This window comes from Octopus sinensis, unplaced genomic scaffold (genome assembly GCF_006345805.1).
Source record: "Octopus sinensis unplaced genomic scaffold, ASM634580v1 Contig13050, whole genome shotgun sequence".
Lineage (NCBI taxonomy): Eukaryota > Metazoa > Mollusca > Cephalopoda > Octopoda > Octopodidae > Octopus > Octopus sinensis.
Window position 1 is genome coordinate 45,266 of NW_021832837.1, and position 18,821 is coordinate 64,086.

Here is an 18,821-nt window from a genome sequence, read left to right on the forward strand (position 1 = left end):
TTCATTATTATGTTAATCAGTTCCTATCAGTTCGGTGAAAAATAATTAGAAAGGCTGGCCGCATCCCGTTTCGCTTTGGATTGCACGCTCTATCGTGCAGACGCAGTGCTGGCCGCATCCCGCGTCACGCCGCTCTTAACGACCTTATCAGGAGAGCCCTGGAAGTCGCCGGAATCCCCTCCCTGCTTGAACCCACTGGGATCGATCGGGGAGACGGAAAAAGGCCTGACGGGATAACTGTGTTTCCTTTCAACAGGGGGAAGCCTCTCACCTGGATGCCACGTGTGTGACTCTTTCTCGCCTCAGAACCTGCTGATGTCGGCCTCCGCTCCTGGATCTATTGTCACAACCGCGGAATGCAAAAAGATGCGGAAGTACTCCTCACTTACGGAGAAGTTCCAATTCCTTCCATTCGCGGTTGAGACTTCCGGTTCCTTGGGCAGTAAGGCAATCAGCTTCGTTCAGGAGATCGGATCCCGCATGTCTGCCATCACAGGCGACGCCCGCAAATCGAGATGGTTTTTCGAGCGGATATCCCTTGCGATAGTACGCTCTAATTCTTTCTCGATCGCGTCGGCTTCCCGCACTTGAAGCTTTTAATTAATTAACTTGTAGTTATTGGTTGGTTTTCTTTTAATTAGAAAGGCAAATTATGGTATTTACCTGAACGAGTGATTTTTAAGCATCTAAAGTCTCTTAATATTATAAACAAGTGATTCTTAACGGGGGCGCCAGCGCCCCCTAGGGGCACTGGAACATATTAGGGGGCGCTGGAATTTTATTTTTATAATTATTATAAATATTTATATTAGTTTTTGTAAATCATTATCACATGCTTTTCTATTAATTCTAAATTAACAATTTTTAAAACTGTTGAACAATACCCTTTAACAATATTACAGATCAATTACACGAGCAAAGAATTTATAGATAATTGTTATAACTTTATCATTTAGTAAATTGATTTTATTGAAAGCTGATATTACGTGTGGACACTACAATCAAGACGGACACTATAGTGAGTAATAATAAACCGGACATTTTTGTCTTTGACAAAGTTCGGAATATTATTGCGCTTATCAAAATTGGGATTACTTCTCAGCAATCCTTGAAGCAAGTAGAAGTAGAAAAATTACATAAATATGACCTTTTGGCGAACGAATTGAAGGTAATCCATAAAGCAAAAATGAATGTCATACCGTTGGTTATTACGTGGGATGGAATAACATCAAGATTCTATAAACACTACCAGAACTCCTTGCAAGTCCAGGAATCTACGCGAGCTCATATCCAGTCAATCGTGATCAAGAGAACATTGGAAAGCATGCGCCCGGAGTATAAACTCCTTCCTACAGCGGCGAAGCATGCAATTAAATCGGACTCGAGAACAATTACAAAAGTGGCCTGCCCTGTAAAATGGATAAGTGTACCCGTCGAAGACACTTGCTCGGGCTCGAAGAGGAGGAGAATTGACTGAACGCAGACTCAATAATTAAAAATCAATTTTATCTGGACTTTTCAAATAAATAATTATTTAATTTGAAAGCTGATATAGTTTATCTAGCTGATATTTTTCATAAAATTAATGAAATAAATATTAGATTGCAAGGAAACAAAATTAATTTAATAAATGTTAAAGGAATTATTATGCCTTTTATTGAAAAAATACATCTCTATGAAAACAATATCAAGAAAAAGATGTTTATTAATTTTCCAAGTCTACACAAATTTGGGGTTTTTTTGTGATAATAATGAAAATTGGCTTTGAAGATTTAGCAAATTTAAAATTTTTTGATTGATATATAAATTCATTTAAAACTGAAAATGTTAATTTATCTCCAGAAATAACAGAACATTTATTAAATCTGAAATATGATCTTGAAGCTAAAATCATTTTTTTACAAACTTGGATATCAACAATTCCGGATTACACATAGAAAAAAATTCTCAATTGTGAAATGAAGTTGAAACGCTTATAATATCATTTTTTTCAACGTAGTTAAAAAAAATTTAGTGCAGTCTCCAATATTTTGATCAAAAAAAATATAAATTCCAAATTGTGAATAGATGAGATTTGAGACTTAATCTGTCAAATAGGGAGGCTGACATAAGTAAACTGACAAATTCTTATCAGACACAAAGCAGTCATTAAATATTCGATAACATTAAAATTAAGAAATTGTCTAAAAAATTGCCGAATAAATCTATAATTGAAAAAATAATTAATTTTAAGGGTGCGCTGAAATTTTAGAGTTTTAAAATTGTGTCAAAAGGGGCGCTGACTTAAAAAAGGTTAAGAACCACTGTTATAGATGGATTAATTTTATAAACAAAAATCAATAGGTTTAACATAAAACTCGAATATCTCCTAGATCTAGACAAGTAAATTAGTAACAACAGAAAAACAAGTAAATTATTCTTTTTGGACAGCCTGATAGTACCGTTGACTCACATCAGCCCAGTTGACAACGTCCCAGAGTTTATTGACATAATCTGCTCGGACATTCATATATTGCAAATAATATGCGTGCTCCCACACATCGAACCCAAGCAAGGGGATCAAACCTGCATATATATACAGTACTGTACCAACCATGAACTGATTCCAAAGGATCCTGGTTAGCACAACATGCGATAGTCAATTTTCGATACTTAGGATCAAATCCAAGCCATCCCCAACCAGATCCTTGTATTGAGATTGTTGAGGAAGACATGAGAGATTTAAAATTATCGAAAGATTTAAAAGAATCACAAATTGCCGTCATTAAAGAATCTTTCTAATAAATTAAATGTTATTTACCTTTAGGTAGCCCTCCGCCATTAGGAGACAGGTTATTCCAAAATATGGAATGATTTATGTGTCCCCCGCCATTAAAGCGAAGGCTAGGCTGGAGAGAAATGGCTTCACTGATCTGTCCTAAATACATTGTTTGTAGCATTAAAACTGCCTTTGTTTATATATTGTTCAATTTTAGTTGTAATTGAATTTAAATTATTTAAATATGTCGCGTGATGCTTTTGGTGGTGAAGTTCCATTATTTTGCTACTTATGACAGGTTCTAATGCATCATATGAATATGGTAATTTTGGCAGTGAATGTCCAAAGCGAGAGAAAGCTCTACATTGAATTATATTTAGCTTTACTTTTTAATCGAGAAACTAGAACTACTTAACATTGTTATTAAATTAATTAGTTAGTTTTAAAAATATTTAAAATTTTAATTATTATTTTTATAATGTAAAAAATCGCTTTAACTTATATCATGTCTTGATACCGACAGGACTTAAAATTTCTAAGGAATGCTTGAACCAGTCGGACGACAGCGACAACAGGGAGTCAACATCTTTGCGTTCAAGTATGGGAATTTGGTTGTTTGGGACGCAATATGGATAAAAAATTTTGCCTCACATTTTTGAACATTTCCGTTTTGATTAATGAATAGATTTCTTTCGGGGCAAAGAGAAAAAATATAAAATAATATGCCTTTCTTTAGAGTTTTTTTTGTTCTTTCCATTATTGAAACCAGTGATGTAATCGGCGATTTTTAGCGTGGATTCTACAAGGCCTTCCGATTCTGGGCACTGATCTTTAAAATCTAACAACTGATCTCTACGAAGACTCTTGATTGCCGGAAAGAGTGTAAATAGGACTTTAGTTTCATCAATAATAATTTCTATATCAAATCTGAGATAAATAATGTCTTCTTTAACAATTATAATCAAATAAATACAAAAGTTATTGATAAAGTTTAGTAATGTTTTCACGAGTCTTTATGACTTCTATAATTCGGTCTCTAATCATTTAATAAGATTCCGTGCAAAAGTTTCCACAACAGGAAAATTCTAGAAGGCTAAAAGGACAAAGATTTGATATCATTGGCATTGAAAACTTCTCAATTTTACCGTTTTCAAAGATACGGAAAATGTTCGAGGTTTAGGAAAATGAATTAATGTAAAATGAGCTGTATAAATCCAAATTTATGGTATGAAATAAAGCAGTAATAAAAATAAAATTATATTAGGGCATTCAACAGTAAATTGATAACGAGAAAAATATTTAAATTATTTATATTTCTAAGAATACATTTATAATTTTATTGGAATTTCCGCATGACACATTTATATTTGGCTTTAGCGTGAAAAAAGAAATGGTATGTCTCTATTTATTATTAGGAGCGTTAGCTTTTCAAACACTCGGTAATTTTAAATTTAATGTGAAATCTATCCATAGGCTATCCATGGAAATTGAAAATTTTTTTCGAAGACATCCCTGTTTGCTTTATAATTAATAACTATAGAGAAACGATGTTTTAGCGACAAAACAAGTGATAATTTTTAGCTATATAATAGGCTCTCTCTGATGTAATTGAAATAACCGAAGTTGATAGTTCAAATGAATTAAATCACTTGGTTATCAAAATAGAGTTCGTTTTATTATTTTTAATCTTTCAAAGTGAAGACAACAAAATTATGGATAAAATATACACCGAGGATGAGAGTAAAGTAATATACGTAAAATACAACAATAAAAATGTAATTAAAATTAAATTTATATAGAAATATTATGGAGCAATTCTATATAATATATTACACTTGTTTGGTTTGCCAAATTCGACAAATACAAATCATATTATGAATAATACTTTGTGGTAATTTTATGTCATTCTTATTTAAGTAATCGAATATTGTCACCAAATGAATTGGATTATCTTCAAAATATGAACCATCTTTCGAATGACAGTATTCAAAAATTTAATTTTTAGCAACTTTATCACTTCTTTTGGAAAGTAGAATAACACCAACAGAAAAGCCAACAACAGTGTCCTTGAAAAGTAAAATAACACCAACAGAAAAGCCATCAACAGTGTCCTTTAAAAGTAGAATAACACAAACAGAGAAGCTAACAACAGTGTCCTTGAATACTTTAGAAAGTAGAATATCTATCAAATAATATCTTTTAGCCCATGAAAGCTTACATGGCTTTAATAATGGTAAAAACATTTATTTATAAATATTATTTTTTAAATCACTTTGTTAGACATCTCACTTTCTGCTTCTAACAAAAATTCGACTATTTCTAAAAATAATTCAAAATTCAAAATGCTGTATCTCATACCTATTGTCATTACACTTCTGATACTCTCGATCATTATCTTCCTTGTTGTCAGGAAAAAAAGAAAATCGCTTAAATCGGATAATTTAAAACGGTAATTTTAAATTCAAATTTTATTGAAAGATATCTATCTCAAAAGCAGCACCTAGTAAATTTAAACTAAAATAATAATAAATTATTAATACTAACAAAGATTTTTTGGGTTTATAATTTTCATTTTTTCTATAATCATATAAACTTAGTTTATAATTGAAAATTACTATTAATTTTAAAATAAATTAGCTCGCCTCGCTCACCGCGACCTAGCTCTTGCGGAGGGCCTGTTTCATCAAACAACTATAAATTTATGTAAATATATTAAACGATCTGGTTTGATGTAACTCTATTCAAACGCCTGTTGATAAAATATATTTGTTGTCCGTCCTTCCTTGGGATATATGAATAAATTTTCTCTTCTACCTACTTTTGGGCATCCACATACAGCTGTCCATAGGAAAAGAACTCGGTCTCTAAAAATAAATATACTATCTTTAACGACTGTCTCTTAGCATAAACAGTTTTAATTAATTACCTTGAGCTGAGCTACCTCATCATCTGAGTCGAGGACATGCATGTTGTTCATTTTAACCAACATCTAGAAAATATTTTTTTTAATTTTTTTGGTGAGAAGGTTTTAAGGACCTCATCATTGAGGATTTTTTGAAGGACCTCGTCAATTAGAGCTTGTTCCCTATTATTGGCAAATTATAAAGGGAAATGATTTTGACAATTTATCTGTAGTTTGCTAATTTAAAGTTGGCTATCCTTGGTATCGATATGTCAAAGGCTTTTGACTGTGTCCGTCGTGACCTACTAATCGGGGTTTTGGAAAGCTTCCTAGAGGTGGATGAAGTGAGAATGATACAGTTACTGCTTGCTAAGACAGAACTTCTGTTCGTATTGGGTCAGTCTCTTCCAGGCGGCTCAAAACGAATGTCGACACGCCTCAAGGAGATTTTCTCCCCCCTGCTATTTGTAATCTATCTGGAAGCCGCCTTGAGAGATTTGAGAATTTTCTATAATGATTCTATTACCGAAATTGTATATGCCGACGATGTGGACTTTGCCTCGGACAACATAGATGATCTAATTCATTTACTAAACAATTTTCCACGGATGCTTAACAAATGGTTCCTGATAATTAACACTTCCAAAACTGAAGTGACAGAGATAAAACGAATGGACACCAGAATTGGTGAAACATGGTGGAACGTCAAAAAACTCGGCTCCCTACTTGGAGACAGTGAAGACATTTCTCGCAGAAAGATGCTTGCTCCTGCTGCTCTTACTGTATTAACATCTAAAATATATGAAATAAAAAGATCGGAAGTTTGCAAAATGATTTTTAGGCAAGTTAAGTCATTGAGAACTGTTAAGTCATCTAAATTGTAGTTTAAACTATTAATGGCATCTAAACCTCCCATTACACCTATAATGGGACAGATATATTATCAATCTGGTGGATCTACGAAGATAATCGAAAATAAACGATTCGTTCTCATGGGTTTGGCTTTATATATTTATAGAAAGATTATCGTACCTATCGACTCTTTTTTCAAATTTGGCGTAGTTGAAGCTGCCAAATCAAAATTTGTAATTGACATTTCCGATATCATAAATGGGATTTTCTGCATAATTGAGTCGCCAATTATATTGCACATTGACAATGAAACAGATTTTTTATTTCCATTTTGTCAAAGATGAAGAAACTCACTAAGAACACACAAATATACACATATCAAAATTATCTAAATTACAAAAATACTGGATTTCTGATTTAAAATAAAATAAAACTAAGAATTTTTTGGTTACTTCGCGGACCAAGGAATTTTTAGGGCCAATGAGTTAAGTTTTTTTTAAATTTAGTATGTATGGAAAAGTTTAATTAGTTTCATTAATAATAATTTCTATATCAAATCCGGAATGAATAATTTTCTGTTTTATAATTATCGCAATAATAAAATTTCTGCTTTACTATCACTAACTTCAAATTAGCAAAATACAAATAAATTTTCAAAATCCTTTCCTTTTATAAATAGTCAATTATTAGGACTAAGCCTAAAATGATGAGGTTTTCAAAAATCTTCCACCAAAAAACTAACATATCAAAAATATCCTCAATGATGAGGTCCTTAAAACCTTCCCGCCAAAAAAATTAGCTGGTCAGTTTGAAATATACAGAAAAATTAACTGAATCATCCAAGAATAAAATGATTCTATCATTTTTATTGATGCACCGGGTGGTACAGGTAAGACCTATCTTCTAAATTTATTGTTAGTGAAGGTGAAAAGCGAAAATCAAATAGCATTAGCATTCCCTTGAATTGCTGCAACTCTTTTAGATAGCGGTCGATCAGCACATTCAACTTTCCGTTCAACCTGTATTACAATACTCAGCTGGTTTTTAATGTGAAAAAAATAAATTCCGGGTAGTAGAATTATGAAACGAAAAGTTTACATTCATTACATTACAAATGCAACAAAAACATTCATTCCAATATTAAAGAATCTTTTTTGTGGTTGCAGAAAGGCAATATAAGCCCAAGAAGTGAGGGTTTATATTGCTTACTGCAAGATAGAAATCTGTTCTGGTCAAAACGAGATGTAAATTGTCCGCACTGCAAACTGGCTAAGAAGTCAGTCGACCACCTCGCTACATGATGTAACAGAATGCTGAATTGTGAATACACGAAGAGACACAATGAACTCGTAAGATGCTTGCATCTCCACCTATGTCGCCTCTTTGGATTAAAATCAACAAAAAGGATAAAATCACACTCTGTCCAGTCTGTCACATCAAACGATGTGGTAGAAATCAGAGTGGACACTACGATAAAAACAGAACTAAAGATACAATTCAATAAACCTGACATTTTAGTCTATGACAAAAAAAGAAAACATGATAACAATCATTGAAATAGGAATTACGTCGCAAGACAACTTGCAAAAGATGGAAGTTGAAAAACTCCACAAATACGACCTACTTGCAAGTGAGATCGGACTGTTACATAGTGCCAAAGTACAAATTGTACCAATTGTTTTGACGTTGGATGCAATTACAACTAAATTCTACCCGAAATATTGCCAAAAACTGAAGTTACCGGATAAAATTAAATCATACATACAGTCTGTTATTCTCAGAGCAACCTACCAAAGTATGAACACAAAATACAAATTTGGGCTTACCAATAGCGTCGGAAAAGACACCACAGATACATTGTGTGTCGATACTACCGATGTCCGCACTCCCAGAGCCAATATGTCCCAGAGCGGGAACAAGAGACAAAGATTAGAATGACAAAATTAGTAACACTATACATAAACTATCAAATAACTAAAAATTATTTTAAATAAAATTTCACACAGAACGTGCACATTTTTATCTTTGTCAGAATGTCCTCTTTAACTTTTTTTTTCATTTAATTTACACACAACAACAAAGTTAAGAAACATATTCGAGTGAAAAGGTAGAATTATGTTTATGGTGGATATGTAGCCTGGCGGATTGCCAAACTGTTTCCGCGGATAATGGCGATCGAGAGCCGTTGCATTAGCCAGTTCGCCTCCCGAGGATCATGGGTGCGCATTGAGATTTTGGCTCCGAGCTTGCGAAGGAACTTTTCAGTTTTTGGACCGAGAGCACCCGACGTCTCAGCCGCGATCGGCACCACGGAAAACTTCTCCGAGAGGGCAGAATATTTTAAAAGCTTTAAATCTTCAGCCTTCTTAGCTGCAGATTTGGCCTCCAGGGCACACGAAGTTAAGTGAGAAGCAGAAAAGGTGTCGCAGCAGGTTGCGTCCCAAACGAGGCCTTTTCCGCCTTCGAAGGGGAAAAGGGTCATCCCGTCAGGACGTTTCCCGTCGCCGCGGTCAAGGCCCGGTGGTTCGAGAACCGAAGGAAATCCCGCCGAGTCGAGGGCCCTCCGTATGATGTCGTTCATGGCAGAGTGCCTCGGGAAACGTCCGGCACTCCTCCTGCACGATAAAGGGTGCAGACCGAAAGGGTCAACAGTGCAGCCACAGCGGCACGTGTGCGAAACACATTGCCTTAGTCCGAGTCGCAGAGAGACTCCGATCCTTACCGCTTCATCGTCAAGGAGAGTGCCAGATGGGGCGTTCGGGAATGCACAAAGCCTCTTTAACTATTTCAATAAATAAAAATACATACACCCTTCGTCACTGAAAACCGGACAAGCTATTTTTGATGATTTTATTAATTAAATATGAAAAATCAAAAACTTAAGCTTAATATTTTTACTTAATAATAATAATTGTATAATAATTATTAATTATGCTATTATAGAACTAATATTTAAAGCAGAATTTCAATTTACCTAAGACATGTAAAACCGGACAAAAATAAAAACAAGTCATTTAGTAGTTAATATGTCCACCATTTGCACTGAAAATTTTATAACATCTATTTTTCATAGACATTACTAGTTTTTTCAATAATTCTAGTGATATATTATTCCATATTTCTGTTAATTTGTCCTTTAGTTCATTTTTGTTTTTGACTACATTTTTTGATGATTCTCTTTTCATTTCTGCCCATAGATGTTCTATCGGGTTTAGATCCGGTGATTGAGCCGGCCATTGAAGTAAAATAATGTTTTTTTCTTTAATATAATCTTGTATTATTTTAGATTTATGGCAAGGTGCATTATCTTGTTGTAAGATAAATGAGTCTATTCTGAATTTTTTGATACATTCGAATATATTATTGGATAAAATATTAATATATTTTGCGCTATTCAAGATTCCATCAATAAAAACAAGATTACCGACTCGGTTATACGGAAACTGCCCCAAACCATTACTTTTCCATCACCGAATTTTACAGTTGGGACAATATTGCATTTTTTGTATGCAGAACCATTTTTTATATACACTATTTGATGCTTATTGATATTAAAAATATCAAAAGACCATTCATCGGTAAAAATTACCGACTTCCATGTCTCGTCGGAAATGCTTAAAAATGATTTCGTAATTTCACGTCTTAAAATTATATTTTTTGTGGATAAAAGAGGTTTTCTTTTAGCAGCTCGGCCATATAATCCTTTCTTATTTAAAATTCGAGATACTATTCTTGTTGAAATTTTTTTTTGAACATAGTTTTAATTTCGATGCTAAGAGTTTTGGCACTTTTATTAGGGGTATTATTTGATAGTTCTACTAAAATCAAAATTTCTTCCTCTTTCAATATTTTTTTCTCTCAGTTCCCGGATGTCTGTTAATTGATCCAGTTTTTTTGAATTTCTGAATCACATCTGATACAGTTGATTTTGGGACTCCTATACTTGTAGAAATCATTCGATAAGTCATATTATGATTATAAATGCAATAATTTGTCCTTTCAGGAAATCTGAAAGGTGACTTCTTCTTTGACTATACATTTTTAGCTTCTTTTCAACGACTTTTAGATCTATAAAAGTTTTGTCCGGTTTTACATGTCTTAGCTAAATTGAAATTCTGCGTTAAATATTAGTTCTATAATAGAATAATTAATACACAATTATTATTATTAAGTAAAAATATTAAGCGTAAGTTTTTGATTTTTCGTATTTAATTAATAAAATCATAAAAAATGGCTTGTCCTGTTTTCGGTGACGAGGGGTGTATATCAAATTTGGATTCACTCTGATAACTTCTGGCGGTAAAATAAAACCACAATGTGTCCTATTTTATGAGGTTTTGGGGTCTACTTTACTTAAGCTGAGTAAGTTAAAAAGGCATCTGGAATCCAAATATCCTAGTTCAATACACAAGGATCTTGATTTTTTTAATTTAAAGCCACAAATTGAACAATTTCAGATTTGATCAATCTGGAATTTGGTCCAAAAATAATTCATCGGGCTTGAAAACCTCTTATCGAATCAGTATGAAAATTGCTTCTAAAAAGAAATCCCACAATCAAAGAAAACGGTTGGCATTTTAGAATGAAAAAAAACACTAAACGTTTTCCTCAAGATTTCGAACAAATGCTGAGAACAGAACTTACGAAGATATGGAGAGTTACCTGAAGAATGGTTTTCGGATCATTGGGGCTGGTTAAAACTTCACCGGACTATCCATCCGAGTCTGTGTGTTTCAGAGAAAACGGGAAAATGTGAATTCTATAATGATGTATTATGTCACATGGGTGATCAGACCCCTATGGGCAACCTGGCCTTTACGTGTTTCCACGGCAACTACATAGCAAATATTTACTAAAAGGCCAACTAAAATAAAGGCAATCGATCCGAACTAATGATTGAACTTTAAATTTTTGAGAAAATGATGTTTTATATTTGAACCATGCTTGCTTTAAAATAATAAAATTCTTTACAACATAGCAAATTATAACGTGAATTATTTTTATTTTTGATAATATAAATTGCAACATTAGCAAATTATAATTTACATCAAATTTTTTGCAAGTTTGTAACAACTTTAACTCTAACTTTAACCCAAACCCTAACGTTGGCAAGTGACAACATAAATATTCAAAATCTAACCCTAACCTTAATCCAAACCCTAACGTTGGCAAGTGACAACATAATATTCAAAATCTAACCCTAACCTTAATCCAAACCCTAACGTTGGCAAGTGACAACATAAATATTCAAAATCTAAACCCTAACCTAATCCAAACCCTAACGTTGGCAAGTGACAACATAAATATTCAAAATCTAACCCTAACCTTATCCAAACCCTAACGTTGCAAGTGACAACATAAATATTCAAAATCTAACCCTAACCTTAATCCAAACCCTAACGTTGGCAAGTGACAACATAAATATTCAAAATCTAACCCTAACCTTAATCCAAACCCTAACGTTGGCAAGTGACACATAAATATTCAAAATCTAACCCTAACCTTAATCCAAACCCTAACGTTGGCAAGTGACAACATAAATATTCAAAATCTAACCCTAACCTTAATCCAAACCCTAACGTTGGCAAGTGACAACATAAATATCAAAATCTAACCCTAACCTTAATCCAAACCCTAACGTTGGCAAGTGACAACATAAATGTTCAAAATCTAACCCTAACCTTAACCCAAACCTAACGTTGGCAAGTGACAACATAAATATTCAAAATCTACCCTAACCTTAATCCAAACCCTAACGTTGCAAGTGACAACATAAATATTCAAAATCTAACCCTAACCTTAATCCAAACCCTAACGTTGGCAAGTGACAACATAATGTTCAAAATCTAAACCCTAACCTTAACCCAACCCTAACGTTGGCAAGTGACAACATAAATATTCAAAATCTAACCCTAACCTTAATCCAAACCCTAACGTTGCAAGTGACAACATAAATATTCAAAATCTAACCCTAACCTTAATCCAAACCCTAACGTGGCAAGTGACAACATAAATATTCAAAATCTAACCCTAACCTTAATCCAAACCCTAACGTTGGCAAGTGACAACATAAATATTCAAAATCTAACCCTAACCTTAATCCAACCCTAACGTTGGCAAGTGACAACATAAATGTTCAAAATCTAAACCCTAACCTTAACCCAAACCCTAACGTTGGCAAGTGCCAACATAAATATTCAAAATCTAACCCTGACCTTAACCCAAACCCTAACTCGAAATTAAATGATGTTTCTGCTGACGATTCTTCAGACATTTTTTACAAAAATTGGAAGCCTTTTTGGCCAACCGGTGTTTGCTTCGAGCTTCATATCCTCCGGGAATATCCCGATTAACGCTTCCTTAATTTGATTGTATTCGTTAATATTTCTGACGTAACCCTTAAACCCAGACATCACAAAGTGTGAGTAACCACGCTGTTAAAATTAATATACTTTTGGGTAAGCCATTTTTAAAAGATAATTCAAATGTAATTTTAAATTAGAATAATTGATTAATCTACACTCTTCCATATATAAATTGCTATATTCAATATTTAATACCTTTTCTGCGGTTTCCATAGAAACACGTAAAAGGACTGGCTGCCCATAGCGACATAGTCGCCCATGTGACATATTATCAGTTTTAAAAAACGTTGAAGAAGGCGACAACAAAAAATTTGTGAATAATTTATTTAATTATCTACTCTAATCTGAAATTGAGGAAACTCAAAATTAGATTTTGATAATTCCAATTTTTTTAGTTTCTTCAGCTTACTTGCTTTTCTCCCTTCGTCTTATAAAAGAGTCTACAAGCAATTTAAAATATCTTGCAGGCTAAGTTTAGGCTTGTAAGCAAATCATCTTATACATGAAAAAAATACGGTAATTTTTATTTTAGAACTCACACACTAATGTGGATTGATTTAAAAAAAATAATAATAGGAAAATTTAGAGACTGCTCATTTATTACTAAATATTTTGACTTAGTCGGGGTGTAGCCTTTAAAAAATGTCATTAACTGTATCAGACATTCGTCATTGTGTTAAGATGACAATATACAAAACAATTTTTTCATTTTTATTTTTAAAAAATAAGGTGAGTTTATCAATTTATTTTGGATTGGTAAAATTTATTTGAGAATAAAATTATTTTGATATATATTAATTGTAGAAAAATAATCAAACTGATTAAATATAATAATAGATTTTTTGACGAAAAACAAGATTATGTCAGTTGTAATCACGGAATATCCATTGAGAGTATCTATTTTAAAAACTATCGACTATTTATCTGCACTTTTGGAACATAAAATCGATAGCGAAATCTCTAAGATTGTCAAAAAGTCTTCACAAAAATTAATTTCTGATATTTCTACATTATCTGAGCTTATTTACTACGAACATCACGGAAATAAAAATGTAGCTTCTCTAATGTATTTCATACACGATAAATTTGAGAAAACCGAGAGGATTTGGCTATGAACTCAATAATAAACTCGCTATTTTAATTGAGTGGGTTGATGAGGTCACTGTATTTGAAAGAAGTAAAATTGAGATCAAACTGGTTAAAAATCATCTGGAAAGACTAAAAAACAGTTTTCAAGTATTTATAATTTTAATTTATATTTGGCCTTCTTTATTATTCTTAACGAAGCTGTAAATGAGCATGAGAAAAATGATCGGTTAAAATTACTTGTCATTCAATACTGAAATTATATTATTTATTTTTAAATATCAATTAGGAATCTTCATGATTTATCCGAGGATACAGATTTTACAGATTTGGAGTCAGAGTCAAAGCAAATTGACAGAGATAATACCATAAAAAACAAAGTTTATGATTCAGTAATAAAAGTGAAATTAAATGAATCATCAAAATCGAACGGTGATGACTATTTTGAAGTTGTTGATGATCAGATTTCTTCCCAGTATCTTCAAGGGAAAGATTCGGCTTGTATTCAATAATATAATAATAATAATATTTCAGACCACGGTTCCTTATCTGGTTTATCTTTTGAAGACAACAACACAGAGGAAATTATCGAATCAATGTGTTATAAAGGTTTCAAATACTCAATTATCAGTTAAAGCTAAGAAAGAAAGTTGTTCATACATTTCTCTTTATCATGACTTATATAAAAATGAGGATTTAGATGGAACTAGCTTTAGCTGTATAATAGTCTATTTTATTTTGTAGACGAAGGTTTGTATGCATGGAATATGCACAAATATGTCAACATCATTGAAATGAAACCAGCAAAATTGTTATCTGGTCGTTATTTACTTCCAAACGTATTTATACTTTTTAATCGACTCAGAATACATCAGAAGAGGAATCATCATCAGCTAAAAAGGATTCTTTTAAGTATCTCACTAAAGAATCACTACAGAAATCAATTTTATATTGTAAAAATGGGGTTAGAAAACTGATTTTAGCTTTTCTTACAGATTGAAGTACAATCAGGACCGATTGACGCTATTATAATTTTGGCTACCATATCAGACTCCCAAGGTTTTATAAAATTGAATTTTATTAGTAGATTGTGATACTTTTTTGTTAACATTCAAAAGAACATACAGAAATTTTATCAGCACATATAAACTCATTAAAAAAATACAAATGCAGTATTTTCTATTACTAGATGCTATTAAAAACGATTGCAAATGCTCGGATAATAGTCCAAACAAAACAATTGAATTGCTTATTTCAATTTTCGACGATATTGCGTATAATTTTAAATATTTTGAAAATTTATTTAGTTTTTCAGAAATTGACTCTGATTTGATTCGATTAGTGACCAATTTTACTCACACACTCATATTTTTTGGAAGATTCTATCAAGCTAACGCAGTCCGAAATGCTTATGAACTCAAAATATTGGATTCCAATATAAATAGTCCTCAAAAAATCTACCAGGACTTAATTCGCAGTTCTTCTCTTACAAGAACGCGGACTTTTTGTCAGCGAGTAATCAATACGCTGATTCCATGGTTATCCACAATTTTTTTAATTATCTTCCGATAGTGAAGGAATTCTTCTATATCATTCACAAGACATTGCAAAACAAATGACACTCCGGGACTGGGATTTGTTCAAATCCATAACTCCTGTTGACATATATGACTGGTTTTTCCGCCAGAATGTAGTAACTAATTACTTTCCGAAAGTTGCTTACTTTGTCGACACATTCGAATCAATTTCCCTTTGGTTAGTTACTCAATCTCGCTCACTATAGGTGTGTGAGTTTAATACTTAGTGGACAGACTAATTATATTCGTCAAAGACTTATTAGAAAGTTTATAAAAATCGCAAAAGTTTTTTTATTTGTTATTTTAGTGTTTATTCGAGCTTCATAACCTCCACTCTTATTTATCTATTTTATATGCATTGACCACTCCTGATGTTTCTGATATTGACATACCTTTAGAACTATCTAAGAAAATTCAAACACTCACAAAGTCTCTTGAATATCCCTGGTTTTATGAATATGATGCTATGATTAAGTTCAGTGGGACTCGACCTGTTGTTGTTCATTTGTTAGTTGATTTGTTTTAATTTCAAAGTGGAGTAATTTTGAGTGCATTGAGTCTGTTGAAGGGAAAAACAGCCGATGGGATGTGCAATTTTAAAAATTGTTATGCTCAAGTAAAAATTTTTGACGATCTAAAAGTACTTCAAAGCAGGTTAAATCACTTTAATATGATTAGAAAATATCACATCGAGTGGAACCAAAACATGGAATCAATTTTAAAGGGAATAAACCCGACAACGTTAATTAGCTTGAGTTGACTTATTTAAAATAATTAATCAGATTTCGTTAACATTATGACATTTAACAACGAGTTACATAATAGGAAACTATTTCTTTAGGAATCAATTTTGTTTAAAAACAAAAAACGTTTGAAAACTTGAAAATAAAGGCTAATTTCTAAGCTTCTTCTAGAGGTGTCTATTTTTATTAAACGTCAGAGTTATATAAACACCACGTCTGACTATTTTAAAATACAACTAGAACAAGTAAAAGGTTTTTGCATTTGATCGAAGGCATTTTAAATTTACAAGATCTTCAGATCATAACTTATTCAAGATGAGCTGCATAAATTAAAAATAGAAATAAATCACCTTCTACGATATAGTGTTTAATTGGTTATACAATGATTTATTATATCTGAAAAAATTAATTAAAAAAATTCGCAATTATCATTAATGATGTCATTTAAAATTGCGTCCAATCCTGTACTTATAATAAATAGTCTGCTAATAAATTCAAATTTTTCAATATCATTCTGTTTCCTGAAGTACTATCACAATTTAATTATAAATAGTCAAAAAATGGACGTCTCGGCATTTATATTGAAAAGACAGATGATATATAACCAGCCAATGTTGAATATAATTAAAGAACAGATTGAAAAATATGTCAATGTTCTTATTATAAAAACAAAAATGAGCTTCAAAGTCGAGGTAAATGTTTAAACGTGAAATAATAAATTTTTACAGGAAGCAGTCCCCAAATATTATGTTATTTCAAAGTATATGTTATTAATATATGTTTGTAGATTTAAAATTTCAGAAAATCTGGGAAAATTTCAAGACTTTATTACTGACAATAACATTGAAGATCTGCTAAAACAGCTATACCAACAAAAACTAAAAAACGAACTAATCCAGCAGTCTAATTTTCTCAAAAATAGGGTTCCTCTAATAACATAATTGACTAATCAAATATATACTATCTAGTTACTTTAAATAATATCGTTTTAGAATGATTTTGTTGTTTATGTTATTTTGGGATAATATATTTCTTTTCGGGATAATATCAAAATAAATACATAGATGGTATAATCTTTTGAATCATTTAAAAAAATAAAAAAAATTTCCGAATTAGCACTGGAAGTATTGAAAGTATCGAATTCAGTGTTAATAAGAATTTTTATAACATTATAAGTTCAATGTCTTGGTTTCTAGTTTCAATAATTATAATAATTTGAAGAGAATACAAAATATAAATAAGTTACTCTCCATTAAATAAGTCAATAATTATCGATCGAGAGGTCCTTAACGACACGCCATTGTTTTCACGGTTCTCAAAAAATGACTTTAGAATAAACTAATAAATTTCAAATTAAATAATGAAGTTCAGCTTTTTTAATTGGTACTCAATTCTGTAGACATAATATTTCACAAACAGTTATTATTAATAGCAACTGACGTCGAACATAATAGTTATATTTCCACACGTGTGACATTTGAAACGATTTTCTTAATAATTCTTGTCCATCTTCTTCTGTTGCATGCCAAACTTCTCATTGCGTCCAGATCATTCCCATTTTTAAGTCTGCGGTTGATTGACTTGAGGTCAGCATTCAACACCTCTGGTAGTGTAATACGTGGGCGCTCCGAAATTTTTTCCATTTGTGGTAAAATATTCTTCCATAGCCAAATTTGCGGGTGACGTCGGGTCCATCCGTAGGACCTGTCTGAACAGTCTCCAACGGACCTCTATCACATCCCAAATAACAGGCGCGCTCAACATTTACGGTAAAGTACCCATTGTTGATCTGTGTCGGCTATACGCAGTTGCTTTCGGTGGAAGGAGTTAAGATTTTTAATTTCTGAAGCAGAGATCCCCCAACAGGAGGAGTCGTATAGCAAGAAAGGTTTTGCTTGACTGAAAAAAATATAATAAATTGTAGAGGCGCAAGCGAAGAGCAGTCGTTGCTGGCCTGTTAACCACCCAATCCGTTTTCAGCCTGTTCAACGCGGCCGTCGATAGTACTTTCCTCCGGGTTATGTCCTCGCTATCTCCGAGGAGTTAGTCAAGTTTTCTGGAACGTCTCTATTCTCATCCAATCTTGAACCCATACGTGCGATTTCCGTAATTTCAGTTTTAGTTGTATTCACGGTAAGAAACCTTTTCCCAAGCTCTGCTGGGGCAACATCAAGTAACCGCCTCAAGGCTGCTGTATCGTAATACAAAGTCCACATCGTCCTTGTATACAATTTCGGTGATTTGTCTGTGATAAAAGGGTCTAAGATCACGTAGTGCCGCCTAAAAGTATATCACGAACAGCAGAGGGAGTTAATCCCTGGAATTTTGGTCGCACTCTCAAATCTTTGGCAAGTAGCACTATAATACCTACATCAGCAGTAGATCTAGCCGTCCTGAATCCACTGTAACTCGTAGACAGGAATTCGTTCGCAGGCTCTTGTAAACGGTCCAGCATCATCATAGCAAAGACTTTTCTTATCGTATTGAGTAGAATGACAGGTCGCAGGTTATCCACAGGGTCCGTCTTCTTATTCGGGT

The 18,821-nt window shown here is 32.6% G+C and overlaps 2 protein-coding genes and 1 pseudogene across 2 annotated transcripts; 2 read left to right on the forward strand and 1 right to left on the reverse strand.

Annotated features, from left to right (window-relative positions):
• Positions 1-2,413: 2,413 nt before the first annotated feature.
• On the reverse strand, positions 2,414-4,629 carry LOC118761401 (annotated as a pseudogene).
• A 1,300-nt stretch (positions 4,630-5,929) lies between these two features.
• Positions 5,930-6,544, forward strand: LOC115229553. The gene has a single exon (XM_029799887.1). The coding sequence runs from the start codon at positions 5,930-5,932 to the stop codon at positions 6,542-6,544; it is 615 nt and encodes a 204-aa protein (XP_029655747.1).
• A 1,507-nt stretch (positions 6,545-8,051) lies between these two features.
• On the forward strand, positions 8,052-8,450 carry LOC115229554. The gene has a single exon (XM_029799888.1). The coding sequence runs from the start codon at positions 8,052-8,054 to the stop codon at positions 8,448-8,450; it is 399 nt and encodes a 132-aa protein (XP_029655748.1).
• Positions 8,451-18,821: the final 10,371 nt, after the last annotated feature.